Here is a 20,653-nt window from a genome sequence, read left to right as displayed (position 1 = left end):
CGAATTTGAGTGTATATAACTTGCTTGCGTTCTCCGTTCTTCTTCGGACCCCTGTCTTTCAGCACGAACACAAGTCCCCTCAATCATTACTATTGCGAGAATTCCTCCAGTGAGACGATCTTGCACATAGTTCGGGCATTCCTATTTCCTGTCAGTATTTCGTTAGATTTCACTCTCATACCAAGCAGCTTACTGACATTAGAGTTTCCATAGTTTCCAAAATGCTTAGCCCTAAGCTGGCTCTCTTGCTGGTGCTGCTGCACGCAGTCTCTGGCTCCGCTTACCGCTGGTTCAACTGGCAGTTTGAGGTCACTTGCCAATCTGACGCCTATATTGCTCCTGAGAATGAGCATGCCGCTGCCAAGTTCCTCAAGGAGCAGTACCCCACGGGCTCCCACATCAAAGTTGTTGGAAATGGTCATGGATTCGGTAACCTTACTACCTGTGTCGACAATACTCTCACTGAAAAGCCCTCCTATATTGTTTCCCTCACCAATCTCAAGAAGCTCCATATCGACAAGAAGAATCTGGTCGTCACCTTTGGTGCCGGCTGGGATGTCGATGACCTTATCCAAGAGCTGAAGGCCAACGACTTGTCCTTTAGCAATCTCGGTGTTGAGCGTGTTCAGAACTTTGTCGGTGCTGCCTCCACCGGCACTCACGGTTCTGGATCCAGCCTCGGTAATATCGCAACCCAGATCATTGCACTGCGTGTGTTGGACTCGCAGGGAAGCCTCCGTGTCATCAACGAGAAGCACAATGCAGAAGAACTGAAGGCTTTCCGCATCAGTCTTGGTGCCCTCGGTTTAATCACCGAGATGACCATCAAGGTCCAGCCTACCCAACTCCTGAAGAAAACCACCAAGATCTTGAATGCCACTTCCGACTACTCCATAATGTACAATGAGCTTGCTCAACTGTACAAGGAGCATGACCGCATGACTGTCTGGGGTCCTCACTTCGACTGGGATGCAGACTCCCAAAGCTGGGCCCTCGAGCCTACTTACTTCCTCTCTTACTGGGAGCCGACCAACTATACCGGTGTTCGCAACTGCACTCTCAACTACTGCGCCAATGGCTGCGGTGACTGCAAGAAGGAGTACATCTGCTACGACGAAGTCACCGATGCTGCGTCCTGCTCTCCCCAAGGTGTCTGTGACCGAGGATTCTATGCCGAGATCGAGCACTTCCTTCCTATCGAGGATTACGCGGAAGCCGCCACCAACTACACCCTCTTCCAACAGGCCCAGACGCCTCGCATGAAGGCTCCCTACAACAAGCAGATGGTCATCCAGCACCGTACCCTCAAGGGTGACGATAGCTATATGTCCCCTGTCAACAACTACAACCTTGGCCCCGAGTCTAGCGGTGTTTTTGCCATCATCGAGATTGACTGGATCCAAGAATACAACAACTTTACCACTCTTTGGCAAAACCAGGAGTTGGCCCATGAGTTCCTCCCCCACTTTGGCGAACATTACAACGTTCGCTCCCATTGGAACAAGATGAGTGCTCCCAATGCTACCTACGCATTGGAGAAATTCCCGAAGCTGCCCGAGTTCTTGGCCATCCAGAAGCGCCAGGATCCTAAGTGCCAGTTTGTCAACGACTTCCTGGTTCAGCAGCTTGGTATTACCCGCTGCGAGGACTTTATCTCTCTGTAGGATGTGATATAAGTGGTCTGAAGCACTAGTGGTGTACAATATTCAAAGGGTTGGCAAATGCCTTTCCCACAGCAACTTCTGTCCTAAAGATTTCTTGAATATATATTTTCCGTTTTAAAGCAAAAAAATGGTCAGCCGCTTATGCCGTCTTGTCATGTCTTTTTAGTGGTCTTTTTAGATGCTGTTTTAAATGTCTTTTTCAGTATACGAACGCGGTAAAAGCATATTCTGTGCAAGAGACTTTTCCATGTATAACCTTTGACAGTGGGTAGAACGATTTGGTACAGCTAAGCACTCGATAAAACGACACGAATCAAGATTCTTCCGTTATTGAAGACTCGTCATCCGAATTCTCAGTATAATTAGTACTGCATAACTTGCCATTTCCATCATCAACCTGTTCACATCCTGACTTAATGAGATCAAAGGGGCTCTCATCGCTATCCAAGCGTAATCCCCAGATGGAAGCCAACTTGATCCGATCGTAAAAGTTCTTATTTGCCTGGAAATCAAGGACCGCGTAAATTTCATTCTCTTCCTCTTGGGTGAGCTCAAAGCCCCGAGCTGTTCGACAACATCCACACGTAAGAGCACAATGTCCAGCTGCTAGTTGGCGTGTTGATAGCTGGCGCTTCGCACAGCACCCACACCCCCGAGAACAACACCCTTGCTTCCTTGCACAGTCTTCAACTAGAACCTCATGCATATACCATGTAGCATGTGACTGCCACAAGTCGAATGCCCGCGACAAAACCCCTTCTCCGAATTCACTTCGATGGTTCCACCATTCTCGAGTGAGTTGCCAGATTGTCTTATTCACATAATCGAGCCAGGTTTTCATTTGTTCGGATCCATCATCATGCTCACGCGCAAATAGCTCTTCTTGCGTGTAATGTCGGAGGTCTAGTTCCGTGTCTAAGAATTGCTTTATTGGAATTCCGTTGGTATATTTCTTGTGGACTCGATATCGGAACCTTTGTAGAGTGTTCAGGTCTCCACTTTGTTCCAGCGTCGTCTCCGCGGTTGTTTTAACACTGCGTGACTAGAACTTAATTTTGCCCAAGAATAGTGTGGTGGCAGGCTTTATACAAAGTTCCAATTTGGGAGTACCCAACCCTAAATTTCCAGGAAATATTAATATGTTTCTTTTTTTTTCTCGTAGACCTCTACCCCTTATGAGTAATGAAATAATGAACTAATAAAAGATTCTGACGACGTGAATTACAAATAGTAATGATTGCTCCAGAGTATCCTATATGTTGGCTGCGCATCCAAATTATGGATAGTGCAATATGGACGTACATGTATCTACCCTTTTATATCACCAGATCAGCTAACTCTGGCCCAACTTACGCTTTCTTAGTGGCGCTAGGCCATGGCCTACTAGTTAGTTCCATCTGTTCGTGGTGGCCAATTTAAATAGACATGTCGGGATGAGGTACAGATGAGATCATGGTGACTCTACAGAGTACAATATATGTAGCGGTAGGCCATGATCCCGGTATCCAGTATACCCAATACCCAATTTGAATTCTTATCTACTAGTTCCATCTTTACCAGAAACGCTAAACATCATGCGTGATAACGAAGTTACAGACAAACACGGCAATGTTATTGATCGTGGCGATTATGTTTCTACCAAAATCCGCGGCGGAACGCATGAAGGACGTGTTAGTAAACGCCAACTTGTGGACAACCCTTTATTAGAGTTATTTTCTCATAATATGTTTAGGTGGAAGAGGTAATCACAGATCTGCAACGAGCTGAAGAGGTTGGCGTGAAAAATCCGCCAAAAGTGAGTATAATAATATGATCCGAGAAATGCGACTAGATGTATCATACTAAGGACATGTTTTCTTTAAACAGATACGCTTCGAGAACAAGGATGGTAAAATGGTGGCACACAATCCAGGCACCTTAGAAGTTGATGAGACCGAAGAATAGCTAAATCAAAGCTGTCGGTATATTTATATTTGTTTTGTTGTGATAAGGCCTTATATTTCCTGTCGAGCGGTACTATCTTATTGTATGGCGAGAGTTGTCTTGGACGGAAAGAATATATGATAACCATTGAACTGATGATTGTACTGCAGTTCTACTCTACTTTACTCACAATATTGTACATAAATAAGTCGATTCAGTGTCTTCCGCTACGAACTGGTCAGTTGAACGATTTTAATAAGGAGCATAGTTTAGTCCTTGGGAACAACACAAGCATCTTGCTCATTTGTCCTTTCTATCGGAAAGAATATTCTTGGATCTTCTATCGGCGGCCTTGCCATCATGAAAGGTCAAATCTGGTTCCTATGATTGATAGAGATGCCACGAGGAGGATGGGTCAGGTATTAAGGTACAATTAATGCCGTCAAGCCTAAACACATCCACTCATTCAACTTTATAGTGTCTCGATGCTCTTCGAATGAAGTAAAGCAGCCCGACGTATGCTGGTTCGAACAAGACATGGATACATATTTAGAATGGGGGTTCTTCAGATACTCGTTCGGAGGCAACTGTTACACTTTGATGTCATCTGCACTTCATCCCTCGCCTTCGTGGAGAAGTTGCAGCAACGACTAGAACCTTTCTTGTGTCAACTGTGCTGATTTGCTATACTGTGGTATATACCACATAGTTACATCATAGGCCTTGAAATATAAAAAGACGATTATATTATAGTCCAATTCTTTGCTAATTCTCAGCCTAGAAAGGAAATCCATATTCATAATGAGTCACTCCTCAAAAGCTGATAACGCCGCGAATGCCAAACAGGGTGCTTTTAATCCTTCAGCCCCTCGCGGAGAACCAATGACCACTAAAGGTGTATGTTTGACTTTAGCACTCGCAGCTTATACTCCTCGTTAACTCAGTCTACAGCATCAACTCGGCCGCAAAATCAATGAAGCTGACTATCACCCCGAATATCATGCGCAGCCATTCCCATCCGGGGCAGCCCCGGCAAGCAACTCCTATACCCCCAACCCTATTTCCTCAATCCCCGGCCAAGCCCACAACCCCAATGTGAGCGCGGGAGAAGAAGATGAAGTCGCCACCTACACATCGGCGGCGAATACATTACTAGGAGCCACCTCGGCTGATGTGAACCGTGGCCTAGGGGCACCGATGCAAGGTCAGAGCATCACCGAGATCAGGCATAACGGCGCGCATGCCCGCAAGAAGCAAACCTCCGGTCTGGAAGGCATTGTCTCCTCCATGCAAGAACATGGTAGTGGAGGTGGGGGCCAGTTTGCGGACCAGCGTCGCCTCGAGCGAGAATAGGCCGCTGTAGGTGGCACACATGGCAACAAGATTGATAGTCCCGGTGATAAAGAGCTGCAGTCTGGGTGACCTTGAAAGCCTTGGTCAGGAATGGAAATACTAGTCAAGCATTCAGCGTAACAAGGGGTAACAGAGCAGGCACTAAGATAGCTTGTTCGTCATGCGAAAGTTGCTCTTTCCACTGATGTTCCAACGGAAATCGCAAAGTTATCAGAGGATTGCTCTCTCAATAAATATTAGCTCAAACGAACTGTTCATTCACGTGTTGTCCCCCTCTAGTCACCTACGCTTATGAAAGCGGCAGCTCAAATAGGAGAGCCCAGGGAAAATCAAGTATAGTTGTGTGGAATTAACTAGACGATTCTTATGTAAATGAAAGTGAAAGGTGTGCTGATTCCATCGGTGTTCGACGCAGCTGTTTGCTTGCTGCCATGGAGGATCATCTCTCCTTCATCTCCTCTCTCTCAAGATCTCATTACCGACACCCTTTCTGGCCCCACCCACTCCAGGTCTCATCCTGCACATATCCACTACAAAATCATGTTGTGGCAGTGGGTCAGAGTCCTCAAATGACCATGATGATAACGAGAACCCGGGGTTAAGGGCCCCCGGGGGCACTCCGGGGGACAATGAGAAGAAGGCTTTGGCTCACTTTCTTGCGGCCAGCCTTGTCATTTATCATGCTCCAACCGGTTTTCTTCCAAGGTTCAAGATCATGTAAGCGCACAACTAACCTTGGAAATAGCTTCTGAGTCATTGTCAAGTATGAACAGAGTATTAACTTGAGTCTCCCAAGATGCTTGATCAGGCACAAAGAATGATATCTATGTGGAAGCGCGGGCTCTGAAGCAATGATCTTCTCTGAAGCAATGATCTTAATGTTTTTACCCACAAATACCCATCACCAATCCTGACGAACGCAAAGATGTCCACCTTGACAGATACACATTAAAAATGGAACAAGCAATTGGATTCCTATCCACGAAGGCGGAGGAAACCGATTTGGAGGGGTTCCATTTACAAAAGGCGTGGGTCTGTCGTGACCACACAGCCAATGGGGAACAGGATGCAGAAAGGATTCCCGAAACATTCCAAGAAGCCATCCCACGTTGACCAGGGCAATTGAATGGACCCATCAGAGACTCAAAAAAAGGGTGACAGACAGCACAATAAAGAATTGCGGGGAAGGCTTCGAGATCTGCACCGCGAAGAGCTCTCGAAGACAGTGCTCACATCAATCACCGAGATATGGTTTTGCTTCAAAATGAGCCCGGTGGGAGAAAGCGAGGCCTGGTAGTCGAAGCAGTCACACATCACATCCAGGAAGTTATGATAGTACCCAAGAACTGCTTTGATGGCGGGCAACCACTATCAGCTTTGGCCTGCGCCTCATCTTTCGACAAATTGGAACAGAAAGGCATGCATCCTTCGGATAAAGAGAGCTACGGACATCATCAAAAAGCTCTTAAACGTCGGTCGGGTGTTTCAAACTTACACTTGACCATGTCATGGTTCTACCAAAGGTCAATCACTCGCCATCTCTTCCAGGTGTCTCTATAATCACCGTCATGGAAGATCAAAAGCAATTTATCAGAGGGCTCAGGTATCTGATTAAGAGTTGCTTGACTGCACAGAGTTGGAGCAGAGAATGGTGGGAGTTTGGGAGACTACCCGGCCCATGAACCATCAGACAGTGCGAGATACCCCAGAGCGTCTTCCACCCTCTAAACCACGCTATGCCATACCACTCAAACAACGAAGCATGCAAATGTGGAGATAATCGGAGCTGGTGTGGAAACCCGGTCCTCCGCCGAGAAGTTCGACACAATGCAGAACCGACCATTCCAAAGCAGACCTGTTCCTCAATAACACCAGTCTCCACGTTAGTCATGAAGCCGTCTTGAGTGGTAAATGTGTTGCCCGGTTCCTTTGATGGCAAGGTTATTACTGATGGGAGACTACCTGACCCATGAACCAAAGAGGAGATGGGCCAGGCATTCGAACGGAATCTCTGGCGACAAGATGTGGATGGAAAGTGACCTATCGTCAGCAAATATGACCACAACCCACTTGAATATCGATCTTGTGGTTACCAACCGTTGTGTAACCACGAGGGCAGATTCCATCATTTCGTCAGCGGAAATGGCTGCCCCAACAACATGACTGCTCTAAACTTTGTCCGGCATAGAGTAAGTGGCCAATGAGGTATTCTTGAGGCTACACTTGTTCCGGGCCTAACATACTATTCCCATTGACAAAGCGCCGACGCCTAGACGTGGGAGGTGTCGACCTGATATGTACTCTACCCCATGTGGGTTTCCTGGTGATGTACTATATCCAACCACAATTTTCTTAGTAAATGACAATCCATACGACCGATATTTTCTGTAAACATAAAATACTGCGAAGGAACTTTCCACATAATATTGTAAGATGACCCATTCGAGAGATTGAGTTGTGAAGACTTGACTTTGGTATCATTTTTGACATTGTGTCATAAGGACTAACTAGGATTTGCAGTTCTCCGTGAGAAGCAAAAGCGAACACAGCGTGGGAATAAACAAGAGGCTGTGGTATACATGACCAGATCAAACAAACGCCATGTGCTGAACATAAAACAAAAGTCCACTCAAAAAAGAAAAAAAACACCGGCAAAAATAGATCTGTACAAAATGTGACTCGATGGCATTGCATTCATTCTATCCTGGCAGATTGGCAGAGTTGCCAAATATGAGTTTCGAGGAGATGAATCGACAAAGATGGCTCGTATCAAATCGCAAGAAGAAAAAGCATGCGAGGATCCGTATCCTCAAATATGTTCGTAAAAATCAATTGTCCAAATCCCAAATTCCCCGTGGGGAAATCAAAATGTCCCAAGTATCGTGTGTTCCGTTCCCATCCATTCCGTGAATTGAGCCAGTGTCGTGTGCTCATAGGTATTATTCATTTCCCATTTGTGTCGTCCCATTATAAGGGTAAGGTATGTCGTAGGCGAAGAAGAGGTAGGTGTAAGCAAGTCGCGAAAAGAAAAACAAAGGCGAAGAGAGCAAGTATTTCTTGCTTCGGCGTTGAGGATGAATCAATTAGATCATTCCTCGTCGGTCAGTTTGCGGATCAGACTAATACTCAAGATCATGACCAGCAAGCCAACAGTTACTATAACTAGTAGGACAAAGCCAAACCAGCCAAGTACCATTGCAGATGAGCCGACGCCGCTCTTCACACTTCCATTCCCCATGTCTTGCGCTATCGTACTGGCAGCGACAGACGCTGTGTGCTGCCATAGTACAGACACCAGAACAAACACCGAGGAGACAAAAATCAGGGCTAGCGCAGCCTGGGAGACGGGCCGCGAGGGGAAAGGCTTGACTTCACGCTCGGATCCAGTGTCATCGATCTCCTCGTGCCAGCCAGGGAATGTCGCCAGAAGGATGAAACAGAAGAATGCGAGAATGACAGCAACAATTCTGCATGAGAATTAGTATTATCCAAACAATAAGAAAGCGCAAGTTACTCACAGGAGATAGGGGAACACAACAGCATCTTTGAACGTCGAGGCAACCCAGATCAGGTTCAGTGGATCTTGATCCACAGTAACAATTTCAGCCAGCGCCGTCGCATTGGCATTGCAAATAAAGGAACCCTTATCGGGCTGAACACAGATACCAAAGTATCCCACTCGGACTTCCAACTCTGCGCCACCGACGATGTTGGAAAGGGCGGTCACAACACCTGGGTCGACTTGTGCGAGATCCCTAATTGGGTTATACTTTTCATAGTATAGGGAGATGAGGAAGATGTTAGGAATTTGTGGGGACGATGAAGAGCAGCCGGCCAACAGAAGTGCTGCAATTTGTTAGTTACATTCCGGCAGAGGGCAATGTGTAAGATAGACACTCACATAACAGGATAATAGCAACTGCGATGATAATCATCAACACATGGTGGTACCCGATCATTGGAATGAACCCTGCATGAAGAATTAATGACAATCCCATTGTATGCTGAATCTTAGTATTTTGTCACTTACGGGCCCATTTTTGAGCAAAAGGAGCAGCCATTGTGTTCAAGCTAGGACCACCTCGAGGTCGGACTCCTTCACTTTTTTTCTTGACTCGCTTCTCGGGTCTCCGAGAAGGAGTTGCCTGAACTCGATGCGATCACAGAACTCAGTTGTACACCCCGTGGCGCACTTCTTGTTCGTTCGTGGGATTGCGATGACCAGTGAATCGAGATCGAGATCGAGATCGTTGGAATGGAATGTAGATGAAGAATGTGGAGAGTCGGATAAAGATCGGATCGTTCAGAATGTATTCAGTGCTGAGAATACTTTGAAAATTATCCAAAATATTTGATAATAATGTGGAATCCGGATCGCACCTAAAGTGGATTATCCAGATGGGTCAGAGATATGATATGACTTGACGCCTGTGTGTAGTACAGGTGGGAAGTATATGAAAGAGAGGGAATGTGTAGAAAGAATGGAAGGGAGGGAAAGAAGGGATCGTAGCAGGCACAAAAACTCAACGTCAGACTAATTGACAGATTCTCTGAATCTCTCTGGAGGCTGGGGATGAGGCAAGAGTATAGGAAATCTGGGAGGCTGGGCCAACCGCTCTTGTTTACTCTCCCGCTTCCCCGGTAACCAGATCAGACCGCCTTCGAAGTGGATCATTCTGCCCACTCACACGGGAAAGTCTGGGCGGTGTTAGTCCCGATATGGACTAGTGCAGATCCCGATAACCTTTGCCCCACTTCTACAAGCCACGCGATTCACCCAGCCTCTTAGATATTGGGCCGTCTACGCTACTTTGATGTACAATTTACGGATTGGGCACGTTTCAATGTTTCAAGATGCTATGATTTTCAAACCCTAACCAACGCTATGTCAAACAATAACCCCAATTAAAAAAAGTTTTAACACCATAGGTTACGCGCCAAAGTGGAATCAACCAAACCAGTGGTCCAATGCTACCCCGGATACCAAGACCTGATGTTCCTGTCCTAATGCTCCGTAATCAAATAGAGATGCAGCCTAATTTGCGGCGAAAGAAAAGCGTTTGAGATCAAGAGTAGTCGAGTGCCCTGTGCTGGGTTCATCCTCGTCCTCTTCATCCTCACTGTCTGGGACAATGAGATCTTCACTGCCCTGGGTTCCCGCAAAAGAGGACCCCTTAAGTATGACAGGAGAAGGAACTTCGGCCCGAGGTTCGGCAGCTTCCGCATCCCGTAGTTTAGTAGGAATGTTGATGCTGTTAGATCGACTGAGAGCGGACTGTCCCATCCGCTGGAGCGGTGTCAGGCGTCGTTGGAAAACGTTGCTCCGTGCAATCGCGGCGGGGCTTCTGGGGGTCGATGGCGTTGAAGGTCTATGAGAAGTCGGAATCGCAGGAACTTTAGTCATGATAGGGCTAGCTGCGGTTGTCTCAGGCTTGTGCCCCGCTTGAAAAGTAAACTTGGAAAGTACATTCGAGTTTTGTCGGTCAACGTGATAGTCAAGAGCCTGACTGAAACCTGGAGAGTTCGCTGTGGTATCCCTGCGGCTCTGCTGGGATATTTCGAGGTGCTCGGGCATCAGGGTTTTGTTGGGGGTGGGATTAGAAGCTGTTTCAACTCCACTGGGCTTGCCAGATATCTCAAGGTTGTTCTCGGGACTAGCCTCAGTAGGCCCAGGAGTAGTACTGGGATCGGGAATGCTGGACATGATGTCTTCTGCCATTTCATCAGAGAAGACACCTATCACAGATTTGCGTGATCGTTTTGACCGGGAGAGCTTTTGGCCGCTAGGGCTAGCTTGTTCGGAAGTAGGAGCAAAGAAGCGACTGCGAGCAGGGGAGCAAGCAGGTAGAGAATCCCCTTCAACCTCAGAGCAAAGCCTCTGCCTCTTTGTGGACTGCAAGGCCGACGATCTTGCACTTTGGGCCAAAAAGGATGAGCGCTCCACACTCCGGACCATGGGGCTGAGGCCTTGGTCAGAAAACGCTCTCAGAGGCGTAGATCTAACCGAGTTGGAGCGGAAAGGTGCTGCATTGGCCTGCCAGCTGTTGTTTGAATTACGCTCCAAGAGCCGTTGCTGGCTCGGAGACGGAGTTAGGCTGTTAGGGTCCAGTTCGGCCAGCGGCGTCCTCTTCGGGGTGAAGAACGAGTTGATGGATTTTCTGGGCTTCAGCTCGGATGAACTACCCAGTGTCTGGCGGCGATTGATGCCAAGAGTCCATCTATTTGCATATAGGGGCTTCAAGGTAATTGGTTCCTTGGTGGTTGGATCTAGATCGCCACGAGAAACTCCGACGGCAATTTCCGGCTCCATATCGGCGCCGATAAATGGGAGCGTATCCAAATTGACATCCTTGTCAGGTGGTGTCAAAGTCACTAACTTTTCAGCTTTGCGACAGAAGACCCGTTGGTAAAGGAAGGTCAACTCAGCCTGTTTGAAGTTGGCAAGGTAGTCCGCTGGGACTCGGAAATTGCCCTCAAATTGGAGCATACGCAGGGCTTTTTCAACACTTCGATGCTTGCGAATAATCCGGTAGGCAGTCTTCAGCCCCAACTTAGGGATATTTGCCAAGTAATCACAACCGCTCAAAATGCACATGTTTCTGAAGTCCGGATCACTGAAGCCAACCAAGCTGACCTCACGGCAAGCAGTAAAATCGGCGCGGTTTATCTCAATGCATTCCCCGTGTTGGTCCAATTTGGAAATCAACCGCTTTGCTCCAAAGACCAGCAAATCCGAGTCCTCAGATATGATTCCATCAATGTCGCCCTGTTGCTCAAGATACACCAACTGGGCATCTGCCTCGTACGGGGCCACCACATACTGCACATTCATTTGTTTCAGTTCCTCGATTAGCTGCCGAGCCATGTATGGTGTCACATCGACGGCCTTTTGGAACTCCTGGTAAGCTTCTGGCATTCTCCCCTTCCGTTGTAACTCCAGCCCAAGGGTCTTGCTTTCCTGACGCCGTCTGTAGCGATCTTGTTCGGTGCCTGCCTTGCTGGGCAGATTATCGCCATCGAAGACGAGGTAGGGTTTCACTCCAAAGAACAGAAGCATACGGACTCGGTTGAGGACGAAATCAATGTGTCTGCCATGAGATAGCGTTGTCAGTCAAGAGTGCATGGGAGAGGATATCAAATAGACATACTTCCTAGTAGGATTTTCCAGGACCAGATCCACGGAACAAGCAACAGTTCCACGGTGCAGCCATCCATATGCATCGACTCCAAGTGTTTGTCCACTGAAATTCTTAATGTGACATGGTTTCTGAATGGACTTGAGAAGCCCGTGCAGTCCTGTTTGTTGGCGTTAAAATCACCTTTCATCTTCTCCCTAGACTGTCACAAGACAACATACCTTTAATGCCCATGGTGGACACCGTTCGAGGGACAGGCGGGTCCTCGTATTCAATCAATAAGTGATAACATAAGTTGAGATTTTCAAAAGTAGGAGACTAGTGAATAAGGAATACAATGCGAGGTCCAAATTAAATCTCAGTTAAAGAATTGAGGGAGTAAATAACTCCTGGAATGTCCCTATCTCGACGCGCAGACGCGCTTTCCTCGAGTGGGGAAGGCGGTGATTTCGGAGTCACCGCCTAATTATGCCGGTGCATCCACGAAAATTATCATCGAAATCTACGGCGGAGAGTTTGGAGTAATTCTTGTCATCAGCCCGCAACCATGCCTGTTACTTTAGAAAAAGTGCACAAGCAGATTTCCAAGAAGCGCAGCTCCACTAATGCGCTTCATGAGAACAGTCGCGATGCCCACCGACTCCGCAAAGCTGGTGCTCGCGACGATCGATTGTCCCGCCATAACGCCACTGTGAACCGTGCAAGACAGCCATACTGTGAGACAGCCGCCCATTCTAATTGAAGGTCGCCCAACTAACTCAAACAGTGGACCGAATTGATTATATCTATGAGGCTATCCAAGAGCTTACTGAGGCCCTCTCGACCGAAGAGATTTCCGAGTTCGTCGCCAAGTATGTAACACCAACGATCGACCACCAAACCCAAGACTAACCCAAACCAGGTACATTGACCGTGATACCGAGGAGATTAAACAGCTTGAGTCAGAACGCCGGAAAGGACGTCCTCCTAGCAAGCGCGAGGAGGCCTTGAAACAGCGGGTGCAAACTGAGGATCGGGAATTCTCGACCGGACTGTGGATGCCAGATCTAGGCGATCAATATGCGATGACCGCAATGAAGAACTGGAATGGACACTGGTCGGGTCTCAGCGCCATCAAGTTCATGCGGTTCACCAAAGCTGGAGAGAAACTCACTTCTACTTTCCCACCGAAGAGCATGTCATGATCACGATTACTTTTTTTTCTATATTTTTTTTTGTCTGGTGTCCAAAAAGACTGGGTTGGCGCATTATGGGTACATTGATTCTTCCTCTAGATTCTGTACAGCCGAATATTCTCGAATATACCATTTCAATTCAATGCGGTTGTATTGTCCATCTATATAGTTTCTCACACGCCAGGCCTTCCGTCTGGTCGTTCGTGCGCATATAGTAGAGCGAGTCATGACATGAATTTCAATCAGCCCAAATCATCCACTGTAATCTTCAGTGTAAGCCAATTAGAATTATATATGCCTTTTGCTTAATATAGCATCGAATTGCGTGGTCGCGCAAAGTCGGCCAAAACAGAAGCGCCGGTCTTGGCACTCGTAATAACTTAGCTCATTTACTTTTTCCCCAAGCTCTCATCTTCATCAACTTAAGACCATCCACATTCACAATGCTTTCTCTTCGCACTATCACCCGCTCTATCCCGCGCACTTTCTCGCGCTCCATTGCCACTTCGGCTCTGCGCCCAGCATTCCCCAGGCCTGCTCTCCAGCAATCCTTCAAGCAGGCCACTAAGCCCGCCTACGCTGCTTTCTCAACCTCTAGCATTTTCAAGGCTCCTTCATCCGAAGGTAAGATGCATTGAATGATATTTGAAAGGATCCGCCGAAATCCGATGCTGTCCGGTGGCGGGCTCCATATGTGGCCTTGCGCTAATTTGGGATTTTATTTTTACAGTCGACATCGAGCTTCTCGCCAAGCTCGAGGATGAGCTCAAGCACGAGAAGTCTTCCGAAATCCCTGAATTTGAGGAACAACTCGAAGCCATTGAGGAGACCATTAAGCATGGCGAGTGGCAGGTGAAGGATGTTGCGGGTGACCAGGAGGTTATCCTCACCAAGAAGTTTGGCACCGAGAAGTACGATTCATTCAACCCCATTCCGGGTTTTTTTTTTGTTTCAATGTCGATGATGAATGCTAATATATATGCTTGTTTAGCATCCGTGTCACCTTTACCGTCGCCGATATCCAGAACATCAGCGAACAGGAGGACTTTGACGACGCCTCCCTGGCTGACGAGATGGACTTCCAGAACCAATCCCGCGGTCAGGATGCCGAGGCCTCCGCTGAGGAGGATATCGAGCAGCCGGAGCCCAGCTTCCCTGCCCGTGTTACCATCACCGTTGAGAAGCCCAACAACGGTGCCCTTCTGATCCAGACCGTTGTCCAGGACGGCGTGTTCCAGATCGAGGAGGTCTCCCACTTCGCAAAGGCTGAGCTCGCTCAGTCCCTGACTGCTGAGAAGGACTGGGCCCGCCAGAGCCTCTACGCCGGTCCTCCCTTCGAGAACCTCGATGAGGACCTTCAGGGTCTCTGGGACCGCTACCTCGAGGACCGTGGCCTTAACGCCGAGTTCGCTAATATGGTTCCTGACTACATCTCCGTCAAGGAGCAGAAGGAGTACTTGCGCTGGTTGGAGAGTATGTTTCCCTTCCTATATAATGTTTCTGTGACTCGTGCTAACGCTGCCTTTCTTTTTTAGCCGTCAAGAACTTCATTGGTGCTTAAATTAACTAACCCCATTTAACCTGCGACTCATCTCCTCTTAATCCTGTCGTGGGTGCCTTTTGATAATGAGAAGTTTGCCTGATATGGAGATGCCAACCTCGTGCCTCCATATCATGATTAGCTTTAGTGCAACTACTTGTGCGACTCTATCTGTACCAATATTTCCAATATACAATCACTTCACTTACTAAATAGCTATACTCCTACCTTTAGCTTACTTTGTATGTATTGCAGGTTGATAGGTTCCACAGCCGAGGGATTATCGCTATTCAATTTATAGATTTGAATGAGAACAAGGTATGTAGTAAACGTAGAATCAAATAACTCGGTTCCATGCACAGTAGACCCCAACTCCTCAAAGGTGAATCCCTTGATATAAGTCCAAAATGAAATCGGTGCAACTGATTAACAAAGCATAAAGTCATAATCCTATGAGGAAAGCTAGGCAAAGGGAACAAACATGAACATGGCGCCGCTAAAATTCCATAGGATCAGCCTTGACAGCAGGGCCACTGTCATCACGTTCACGCTTGCCAGCACGCTCTTCCTTAATGAGGCCTGCGATGAAGGAACGGAAGAAGTCGATATAAGGTTTCAGGCTAGTCTTTTCATAGTCCTGCACCTTACGGCCACCCTTCATGTCAGAGCCATTCATTGCACTGCCTTCAACGTCAGGGATATCTGCCTCCGCCGTGCCGGCAGGGTGTTTCGCGTCATATTCATCAATCTCGGCCAGGAGGCTCATTACCGTCGGGACGGTGAGAGGATCGAAGTTTTCGGCATTGCGAGGGTCGATGGGAACACAAATACGACCAGTGCCGGGGTGAATAACAAAGGGACTCTTGAGCAAGTGAATCATCTTCTTGCTGACCTCAGCATCCAGACGTGGGTAAGTATATTCCAGGACAATATCTTGCTTGGCATCTCGGAGCGTCGCCGGGTTTAGCGTACTGCTCTTCCCAGTCTTTGCAAGTGAATCGATATCAGCCCATTTGCTGGTGCTGGCGCGATCTGGAGAGGACTCCCATTTCCTCCGTAGGGATTCGTTCAATGTCTTGTCGGGTAGCAAGGATAGAAGGCGTTCTGCCTGCTCGGCGGATTCAAATGTGTCTTGGTCAATGAGTGTGGTCCGGGCAAAGTCGTGCTTAAGCAACTCAAGACTGCGTACAATATGGGGGTGTAGTGGCCGTTTGATGTTGACTTTCTTCCCGCTTTGTGACCCTCCCCGAATCATCTCAAGATAACCAGCAATAGCTCGGCGTCGATCATCCGGTAGATTTCGTGCTCGGGGATCACACACCCAGGCGTGAGCACCACGACGACCCGAGTAAACCCAAAGGATGTGTTCAAACCCGAAGTCCTCCCGTAGTGCGGTGTCAATAACCTTGATTGACATTGTCACAAATGACCAGCACTTCGCGCAAATATTCGCTTTGACACAGCATGTACGGATGTCATCATAATCAGTCAAATCAATATCGAAAACCAATTCCTTAGAGACTGGCTTCATTTGACCGCCTCGTAGCGTTTTGCGATCTCGCGGGTTGGTGCTGTAGACAGGTCCGATTTCGAAACGAGAAGGGTTCATCTTAAGTATGTCTTTCCGGAATCTGGGCATGTGTAAGCACAAAAGGGATTTGATACTAAAAGGTTCAAACAAGTCTTACAGGTCAGCAGTTGGATATGATTGGTATCGGAGATAGGCGTCATTTTGCAGTGTTAGTGCAAATTCTCGGTTGCCGAAGTCTTTCGTCGGTACAATGCCATGGTTCAACCATTGGAAAAGGTATCGAAAGGGGAAAAGTCGTTGATAGAAGGCCAGCATGATATCCGAGTCAACGCCCGAGGGTGTCGGTGCTGGGGGCCTGTTGCGAGCCTTCGGTCAGCCGTCAAGTCCAAGGTTACTGTACGCGAGTTGAGTACTCACTCTTCCTTTGGGGCTGGAGATTCCATCTTCACATCTCCAGAAGCCGGGAACTCCTCGTCATCGTCATCATCGTCGTTGAACATATCCTCGAGTTTGACATTAGTTTCAGTCGAGGTCTCGACCGGGGGGGCATCCGGCATTTCATCGTCATTTTGCGCAGAGCCAGGTGATACGGAGTGAGGCATTGTGGGCGAGTCTGGTGATGGGCAAAGCAAATGCTCTTCTCAAGGTTCTCCGGCTTAATTGAACCCAAACAGGAAGGCGCGACGCGCGACGCGTGATGCCCCGTGCACGCGTCTACCCTAAGCCCTACATCACGTGCTCTCCAGATCGGGAATCCTATCTATGGCCGAAAACGGTGCTTCGACCCTATTCCTCACATTTACTAGGGAGAGTCTGTCGCAAACCCAACCGCAAGATGTTGAGGGACTACGTTTGTCCCCTTGCCGCTTGCGGCCAGAATCTCTGCTGTACCTCACTCCTGTGCCTCTCGTCCACCAGGATCCTTGGATGACATATCTAGAATTCCCCCCAGGGGTGCTGTTCCAAGAAATTACGAGCGTGCAGGCTGCAGATACAACCTTCTCGGATTGGTTGGGACCTTCTCCAATGTCAAATTCTGACGGGGCCCCATTGTTACTTTGCGGCAAAAGCCCCATCGTCGCGTAGTGGGGACTTGGCCTAACCCAATGCTAGATTGAGATGTCCCCGTCATTGATTACAGTTGCCCATGCCACGATGGGTCACATCCGGATAAATCCCTCAAAAAGGATAATTTGCAAGCCTGCTGGGATCGTCTTGCTCCGGGAATACTTCGGGTTCACACGTACATTCTTTCAAAGGACACCTACCAGTGGAACGCCCCCACACTCAGTCGGATCCCATTCCCACATTCCAGAGAGCCAAGGAAACAGCCCTATTCGTGCTTGGGGATTTTTGGCTGCTTCTGGCCGACTTGTTTAGTGTTTTCATTACAAGCCCATGCGTCTCCATGGGGTTTCCACCCCAATCAGAGGAGCCTTGTCACATCAATTGTGGTCCCGTTCAAATATGGTCGCCCAGCCATCCTACTGTCGACTAGCTCCGGGTCCAGAGCTATTATGGCTACTGCGCTGCTAATACTGGACATGTATAATCGTCCTTTTTTCTCGCCATATAGTCCAACATACACATAACCTATTCTTGAACAATCATTACGCAATTTCCTCTATCGAAATGAAGCAATGTTCAGTCACGGCTGTAATTCACTCACTAATTTTGCATATGGTGAGAGACAACGGAAATTGCCAAGCTCTTCTTATATTTCCGCATTAGGTTACTCTAGTGGATGAAGATGGAGACCTCCACTACTTACCCCAATGATACTACAGTCTGTCACGTTTGCATCTGGGTTCGCCATATGAATGTATCATTGCACAAATTTCTCTCCAATGGCCTTACATCTGTGCCTTTGCCATCTGTGGTTGAGCTATCATATTCCCTGCATTCGGCCTCATATGGTGACATTGGGAATCAGGTCTATCTTTCTGTCCTGGACACGACCGTGGCACCCGTATCCGTCATGACTTGGAACCAGTATCTCAAACAGGGCATATAAGATCCTTCATCTCTGTCCATCATTCAGACTTTCTATCATCATCTCTTCATTCGTTATCTTTCCAAGTTTGTTTGTTAAGACTTTGATTTCTCGAAATGATCAACTCCGTTGCTCTTCTGGCTCTTGCCAGCCCGGCCTTTGCCGGCCTCATGCAGGCTCGTGGCGAGGAATTCATCCGTCCTTCCGCTCAGGCTTCTGCTGCTGTTGCTGCCCCTGCTCAGGCTGAGGGCTGGGGTGAGAGCTGGTCCAAGCCGGCCGAGCACGTCTCGACTTCGACTCACGAGTCCTGGAGCAAGACCACTGAGTCGTGGACCACCCCGTGCACGACCTCGACCACCACTACCCCGGTGCATGAGCACTCGACCACCACCACCCCGGTGCACAGCCATACCACCACCACCCCGGTGCATGAGCACACCACCACTCCCCCGGTGCACAGCCACACCACTACCCCGGTGCCGGAGTCTAGCTGGACTGTGGTGAACGGAACCACCGTCCCCTGCACCACCCCTGTGCACCCTACCACCACCTCGGTGCCGGTGTCCAGCTTCACCGTGGTGAACGGAACCACCGTCCCCTGCACCACCCCTGTGCACCCTACCACCACCTCGGTGCCGGTGTCCAGCTTCACCGTGGTGAACGGAACCACCGTCCCCTGCACCACCCCCGTGCACCCTACCACCACCCCGGTGCCGGAGTCCAGCTTCACTGTGGTGAACGGAACCACCGTCCCCTGCACCACCCCTGTGCACCCTACCACCACCCCTGTGGTGAACGGAACCACCACCTATGTGCACCCTGGCACCACCACCGAGCCCCACGTCCCCGTGAAGCCTGGCACCACCAAGACCCTCACTTACGTGACCACCACCTGCCCTGGTAAGCCCTAGAATCTCACCATGTAATACAACTTAAAAAGCACATTCTAACAATACTTCTAGTCACCTCGTCTACCATCACCTCTGGCTCTAAGACCTGGACCGTCCCCGTCACCGAGACAAGCACCATCACCATCTCCAAGACTACCGTCTGCACCCTGTGCGAGGAGAAGCCTTTGACCTTCCACAACGCCACTCAGCCCGCCACCGGAGGCCCTACCGCAGGCCCTACCGCCCCCGTCCTGAAGCCCACTGGAGATGTCGTGATTCCTTCCAAGCCCGTTGAGACCAAGCCCGTCGAGACCAAGCCCGTCGAGACCAAGCCCGTTGAGACCAAGCCCGTTGAGACCAAGCCCGTTGAGACAAAGCCTGCTGAGACCAAGCCCGTCGAGACCAAGCCCGTTGAGACCAAGCCCGTTGAGACCAAGCCTGTTGAGACCAAGCCCGTCGAGACCAAGCCCGTTGAGACCAAGCCCGTTGAGACCAAGCCCGTTGAGACAAAGCCTGCTGAGACCAAGCCCGTCGAGACCAAGCCCGTTGAGACCAAGCCCGTTGAGACCAAGCCTGTTGAGACCAAGCCCGTCGAGACCAAGCCCGTCGAGACCAAGCCCGTTGAGACCAAGCCCGTCGAGACCAAGCCTGCTGAGACCAAGCCCGCTGAGAGCCACCCCGCTGAGAGCCACCCCGCTGAGACTAAGCCCGCTGTCCCTGCTGAGACCAAGCCCGCCGTCTCCCAGCCCGGTGTCCCTGCTCAGTCCCAGCCCGGTGTTCCCGCTCAGTCCCACCCCGCTGTCCCTGCTCAGTCCCAGCCCGGTGTCCCCGCTCAGTCCATCCCCGCTGTCCCTGCTCAGTCCCACCCCGGTGTTCCCGCTCAGTCCCACCCTGCTGTCCCCGCTCAGTCCCAGCCCGGTGTCCCCGCTCAGTCCCACCCTGCTGTCCCCGCTCAGTCCCAGCCCGGTGTCCCCGCTCAGTCCCACCCCGCTGTCCCTGCTCAGTCCCAGCCCGGTGTTCCCGCTCAGTCCCAGCCCGGTGTCCCCGCTCAGTCCCAGCCCGGTGTCCCTGCTCAGTCCCAGCCCGGTGTTCCCGCTCAGTCCCAGCCCGCTGCCTCCCAGCCTGCTGCTTCCAAGCCTGCCGAGACCAAGCCTGCCGAGACCAAGCCCGCTGCCCCCAAGGAGACTGAGCCCGCTGCCCACCCCTCCGGCACCTCTACCCCCTCCACCCCGGAGACCCCTGAGACGCCCTCTACCCCTGAGCAGCACGGCGCCAGCCCCACCTCCGATGAGTTCACCGGTGCCGCCTCCAACGTCAAGCCCGTTGCTGGTCTCCTTGCCGGTGTTGTTGGTCTCATGGCTCTCCTGTAAATCAGTTGAGTAGCCTTGACGACCGATCCATCTCTTGATTGAGATCCGGATCCCTCTCTGTTCCTGACCTCCCTGGTT

The 20,653-nt window shown here is 49.6% G+C and overlaps 9 protein-coding genes across 9 annotated transcripts; 6 read left to right on the top strand and 3 right to left on the bottom strand.

The window, feature by feature from the left end:
* Positions 1-221: 221 nt before the first annotated feature.
* On the top strand, positions 222-1,664 carry N7455_008143 (uncharacterized protein; the record flags this gene model as incomplete). The annotated part of the gene is made up of 1 exon (XM_040955546.2): positions 222-1,664. The coding sequence occupies one exon, from the start codon at positions 222-224 to the stop codon at positions 1,662-1,664; it is 1,443 nt and encodes a 480-aa protein (XP_040813859.1).
* Positions 1,665-3,238: 1,574 nt separating this feature from the next.
* N7455_008142 (hypervirulence associated TUDOR domain-containing protein) lies at positions 3,239-3,608 on the top strand (the record flags this gene model as incomplete). Its single annotated transcript, XM_040955613.2, has 3 exons — positions 3,239-3,334; positions 3,397-3,459; positions 3,531-3,608. 3 exons carry the CDS (start codon positions 3,239-3,241, stop codon positions 3,606-3,608), a joined length of 237 nt encoding a protein of 78 aa, XP_040813957.2.
* A 780-nt stretch (positions 3,609-4,388) lies between these two features.
* Positions 4,389-4,940, top strand: N7455_008141 (uncharacterized protein; the record flags this gene model as incomplete). Its single annotated transcript, XM_040955701.2, has 2 exons — positions 4,389-4,484; positions 4,539-4,940. 2 exons carry the CDS (start codon positions 4,389-4,391, stop codon positions 4,938-4,940), a joined length of 498 nt encoding a protein of 165 aa, XP_040813856.2.
* Positions 4,941-7,395: 2,455 nt separating this feature from the next.
* N7455_008140 (Fig1 domain-containing protein) lies at positions 7,396-9,178 on the bottom strand. The gene is made up of 4 exons (XM_040955718.2): positions 8,971-9,178; positions 8,842-8,910; positions 8,459-8,786; positions 7,396-8,407 (listed from the first exon to the last, which is right to left on the bottom strand). Exons 1-4 carry the CDS (start codon positions 8,999-9,001, stop codon positions 8,029-8,031), a joined length of 807 nt encoding a protein of 268 aa, XP_040813996.1. The 5' UTR covers positions 9,002-9,178; the 3' UTR covers positions 7,396-8,028.
* Positions 9,179-9,975: 797 nt separating this feature from the next.
* On the bottom strand, positions 9,976-12,310 carry N7455_008139 (putative exonuclease; the record flags this gene model as incomplete). The annotated part of the gene is made up of 3 exons (XM_040955620.2): positions 9,976-12,028; positions 12,089-12,236; positions 12,298-12,310. The coding sequence occupies 3 exons, from the start codon at positions 12,308-12,310 to the stop codon at positions 9,976-9,978; spliced, it is 2,214 nt and encodes a 737-aa protein (XP_040814026.2).
* Positions 12,311-12,623: 313 nt separating this feature from the next.
* On the top strand, positions 12,624-13,260 carry N7455_008138 (translation machinery-associated protein 16; the record flags this gene model as incomplete). The annotated part of the gene is made up of 3 exons (XM_040955689.2): positions 12,624-12,792; positions 12,843-12,927; positions 12,978-13,260. The coding sequence occupies 3 exons, from the start codon at positions 12,624-12,626 to the stop codon at positions 13,258-13,260; spliced, it is 537 nt and encodes a 178-aa protein (XP_040813937.2).
* Positions 13,261-13,694: 434 nt separating this feature from the next.
* On the top strand, positions 13,695-14,812 carry N7455_008137 (MAM33 family protein; the record flags this gene model as incomplete). The annotated part of the gene is made up of 4 exons (XM_040955577.2): positions 13,695-13,875; positions 13,982-14,162; positions 14,243-14,724; positions 14,787-14,812. 4 exons carry the CDS (start codon positions 13,695-13,697, stop codon positions 14,810-14,812), a joined length of 870 nt encoding a protein of 289 aa, XP_040814000.2.
* Positions 14,813-15,287: 475 nt separating this feature from the next.
* On the bottom strand, positions 15,288-16,924 carry N7455_008136 (DNA primase subunit PRI1; the record flags this gene model as incomplete). The annotated part of the gene is made up of 3 exons (XM_040955709.2): positions 15,288-16,422; positions 16,480-16,677; positions 16,740-16,924. 3 exons carry the CDS (start codon positions 16,922-16,924, stop codon positions 15,288-15,290), a joined length of 1,518 nt encoding a protein of 505 aa, XP_040813987.1.
* Positions 16,925-18,431: 1,507 nt separating this feature from the next.
* Positions 18,432-20,575, top strand: cspA (putative cell surface protein; the record flags this gene model as incomplete). The annotated part of the gene is made up of 2 exons (XM_040955666.2): positions 18,432-19,215; positions 19,278-20,575. The coding sequence occupies 2 exons, from the start codon at positions 18,432-18,434 to the stop codon at positions 20,573-20,575; spliced, it is 2,082 nt and encodes a 693-aa protein (XP_040813841.2).
* Between the last annotated feature and the right edge of the window lie 78 nt (positions 20,576-20,653).

The sequence above is a fragment of the Penicillium solitum genome, assembly GCF_028829755.1.
Source record: "Penicillium solitum strain IBT 25940 chromosome Unknown utg000005l_segment0_segment0, whole genome shotgun sequence".
NCBI classification, from domain to species: Eukaryota; Fungi; Ascomycota; class Eurotiomycetes; order Eurotiales; family Aspergillaceae; genus Penicillium; species Penicillium solitum.
This window is presented reverse-complemented; position numbering and strand designations above follow the sequence as displayed.

Excerpts from the sequence above, each read along its gene's own strand:
- N7455_008140 (XM_040955718.2), bottom strand. The coding sequence starts at position 9,001 with ATGGCTGCTCCTTTTGCTCAAAAATGGGCCC. Across the intron at positions 8,911-8,970 it reads TTTTGCTCAAAAATGGGCCC|GGTTCATTCCAATGATCGGG; the intron begins GTAAGTGACAAA and ends TTCTTCATGCAG. Across the intron at positions 8,787-8,841 it reads AGTTGCTATTATCCTGTTAT|CACTTCTGTTGGCCGGCTGC; the intron begins GTGAGTGTCTAT and ends AACAAATTGCAG.